The following is a 3,590-nucleotide window of genomic DNA, read 5'->3' on the forward strand; positions in this document are numbered from 1 at the left end:
TGCTGAATGACCTGAGGCCCGCTACTGCCATGGTCTCAGTTTCCCCAAATGTAAAATGGCCCATTAGATGCAGCCCTGTGCCCCAGCCAGGACCGAGAGGAGGGTCGGGGTAATGACTGGTGGGTAGTGGGTCTGAGGAAATGGCAGAGCTGGTTGTTACGGGATGGGAGGAGGTGTGAGGGAGGTGGGCCCCGGTCTCACAGCCTTGCCCTGCCAGCCCCAGGCTGGGGACGGGCACGTGCTGAGGGGCCTCTCCTGTAGGACGGCCACTGTGTGGAAGACGCTGTGCCCCTTCTGGGGTGAGGAGTACCAAGTGCACTTGCCACCCACCTTCCATGCCGTGGCCTTCTACGTCATGGATGAGGATGCCCTCAGGTGTGTGCCCCACCCTCGCACTTCAGCAAGGCCCAGGTGTGGCTGTCTGCCCTACTCCCCGGCCCAGTCCCCTGCTGGGATTGCTGGTCCCTTTGCAGCCTCTTTGCAGCCTGGAGGGAATGGGAGCCCCGAAGGGACATAAGGCCTGAACGTGCGTGGGTACACACATGTGAATTCATGTTGCATACACCACATCACACATCTGCAGGTGCGGGCATGTGGGCCCAGGCATGCATGGGCTATGCGTGTGTGGGGATGTGGACTAGAAAATGGCACCCAGGACTCACAAGCTGGCACGTGTGTGGGCACATGTGTTGGTCCCTGCATAGAAACGTATCACATGTCTGAGTGTCCGGAATCCAGGGCCTGCAGGTCACCTGCTAACTGCAAGTGGCTAAGTGTCAACCCCACTGCTCCCCATGCGGGGTCCTGAACTTGATGGGGGGTGATGCTGGGCTCCCAAGGAGCAGGTCCTGCCCACCTCTGACTCTCTCCACATTCCAGCCGGGACGACGTTATCGGGAAGGTCTGCCTTACCAGGGACGCCCTCGCCTCTCACCCTAAGGGTAAGATCTCCAAGAGGGGGTCCACGGCTGGCACCTGCTTGCCCTCTCCTGGAATCCCCCACCCCTGCCCCATGATCTGCCCAGCCCCTGGCCTCAGACACCTCCTCGTGTTCAGGGAAAGCCAGCACTACACTCCCAGGCCTGAGCCTGTGGCATCTCCTGCTCCCCAGCCTCAACTAACTGGGATCTGAGGACGGTGGGCAGAGGAGGGGCCTCCTCAGTCCCCATGCCCCAGCTGAGCTGCTCCTCCTGTACCCCTTGGAGTCCCCTCTGCCTGGCCCCACTGCACCTGTCCTAAGTCTGAAGGGCTGGCTGGAGCCGGTCTGGGCTGGAGATGCAGACACTTTTGAGGTATCAGGCTGGCCTCGGCCTCGCTGTGTGACATTGGGCAGGACTTGCCTTCTCTGGTGGTTCAGACCAGGAGCTCTGGGATGCCTCGTGCTTAGCTGTCAGAACCTCCGTGACCCTCTCAGTGGCCTTCCTCGGCACACACCTGCTCCTGTCTGTGAGGCTGGGCAGGCATGGGGGCGGGCTCTGCTGACTCATGGGGCTTCTTGGCCCTGGTCAGGCCAGAGGCCTCTGCTGCCTGCAGCCCCAGCCAGCCCCTCTGGGTCCAGTGGCCCCAGTGCTGCCATTCCTTGGAGTCACTTTCGCTTCGCCATCTGAGCCTCAGACCGTTCTCCCAGCAGCTCTGGGGAGAGCCACCCTCCTCCTGTTCTAACATGGGGGTGCAGTGGGGACTGGCTTTGTAGCCTGGTGGTGAAGGGAACTGGATCCCACATAGTTGATTGTGGTTCACATCCCGGCCCCTCTGCCTGAAAAACATACAGAGCAATTATGTGCGTCCCCCAGATCCTGAGATAATGAAGAAGAAGGGATTGTAGCATGACCACACCCCCGTTGGGATTCTCCCCCACTGCCCCCGCTTTCTTGTGATTGCATGTGCCTTCTGGCAATTAATTAATTTTTTAAAAGCGGGGGGACTGAGGACAGAGAGGGTACGCCCATGATAAGTAAGGGTCAGGACCACTGACTGCAGCTTGGCACAGCACGAGGGCACAGGCCCCAGGTCACTGATTTAGGTTCTAATCCCAGCTCTCCCAACTGCTGCTGCTCAGCCTCTGAGCCTCAGTTTCCTGATCTCTCCCCACAGTTCCTGGCTCATAGGGGTTTGGGGGGATTCTGGAGGGGCCACATGGTGCCTGGCGGGGAGGTGAAGGGTGTGGCAGGAGAGAGCCAGACCCCTGTCTGAGTCGCAGCTCCACAGGTTTCTGCGGGTGGGCCCACCTGACGGAGATCGACCCTGACGAGGAGGTGCAGGGTGAGATTCACCTGCGGCTGGAGGTGGTGCCAGGGCCCCGGGGCTCCCGGCTGCGCTGCTCTGTGCTGGAGGCCAGGTGATTAGGGGCTGGGGATTGGGCGGGGGACCCTTGGGATTGGAGACTCCCATGAAGCCACCTCCACCCCCTCCTCCAGGACCCCTCCTGGTCCTAGGGTCTCTCCCGGCAACACCTGTACTTTAGAGAGGGTCTGGGAGGTTTTCCTGACTTGAAGATATATTGCTGGTGACCTTCACTAGGGGATATGTCCGTTGAGGGGAGGAGGATGTTCTAACAGTGGAACTTCAGGCACCCTAGGGCATGGGGCTGTGGGAAGAGGGGGACCCCAAACTCTGACCATACAGCCCCAGCGCCCCGGTGCTAAGGCCAGGCTTCCCCTGGTTTCACCCGAATAAGAACTTGGCCTGTGTGTGTGTGGATCATGGGCAGGAGAGGGCAAAAAGAACTGCTGCAAACCTCCAGCCAGGCAGGGCGGTAGGAGAGTTCTCCCCAAGAGGGATGAGGCTTGGATGGCTCTGTGGGCCTGAGTCACCTGTGACATGGCCACCCCCACCCCAGGGTATTTTTAGCTGTAGGCTCCACTCCCGTCTGGGCCTGAATGTGAGTCATGCACACTTCGTGAGAAGTGCCTTCCTTTCTGGCTCCAAACCTACCTCCCCAGAGTCCTTCCCTGCCCCTGGGGTGAAAGGGCAGCCCTCAGCCAACCATCCTCTGGAGCAAGTGTGTGCCCGGGAGAAAGATTTGTGTCTTGCAGATGAGGGACGGGGATTGGAAGAGGGGCAGGTTGGGTATTCTGTAGCTTCTTCGGGCTTCATTTCCTGCCTTGAGTCTGGGATGTGGAAGGAGCCCTGCCCGGCTGGATGCAAACTGGGTGCTCCCTCATGTCACCTGCCATCCAGCTCAGACACACCCACTTCCTCTGTCCTCAGCCTTGCCCCGCACCAGGCTGGCTGGGGACCCACAGATGCACACGTACGTACACCTCTGCAGACACTGCTGAGCCCTGGGACCTCGGGCTGCTTCTCCCGGGTCCCTGTCCCCACCCACAGAGATGGGAAGCAGTAAGGGATTCCTCCTGGGCCTCCTTTTCCTCCAAGAGTCTCCTCACTGCTTTCTCCCTAAACTTGGAGACATGGTGGCCATGCCAGTCTGGCCTCCTTTTAGCAAGTTCCAGTACAGGGAGGTATGCCCAGGCCTCATTTTTGTGTTTAAAGAATTATTTTATTTAACTTTATTTATTTTAATTTGACCAGAGAGGGAGAGAGGGAGGGAGAGTAAAAAAGAAAGCTGCCAGGTCCGGGACTTGGAC

At 59.3% G+C, this 3,590-nt stretch overlaps 1 protein-coding gene across 2 annotated transcripts in view; it reads left to right on the forward strand.

The window, feature by feature from the left end:
* RASA4B (RAS p21 protein activator 4B) overlaps positions 1 to 3,590 on the forward strand; it is a 28,379-nt gene that overhangs the window by 7,315 nt on the left and 17,474 nt on the right. Inside the window, exons 3-5 of one of the 2 annotated variants that reach the window (XM_006155652.2) lie at positions 262 to 375; positions 880 to 941; positions 2,209 to 2,338. In XM_006155652.2, coding sequence (XP_006155714.1) covers positions 262 to 375; positions 880 to 941; positions 2,209 to 2,338 — 306 coding nt within the window. The remainder of the gene's footprint in view (positions 1 to 261; positions 376 to 879; positions 942 to 2,208; positions 2,339 to 3,590) is intronic. The other variant, XM_027774655.1, reaches the window with a different exon arrangement.

Source organism: Tupaia chinensis, unplaced genomic scaffold (genome assembly GCF_000334495.1).
Source record: "Tupaia chinensis unplaced genomic scaffold, TupChi_1.0 Scaffold000465_1, whole genome shotgun sequence".
Classification (NCBI taxonomy): domain Eukaryota; kingdom Metazoa; phylum Chordata; class Mammalia; order Scandentia; family Tupaiidae; genus Tupaia; species Tupaia belangeri.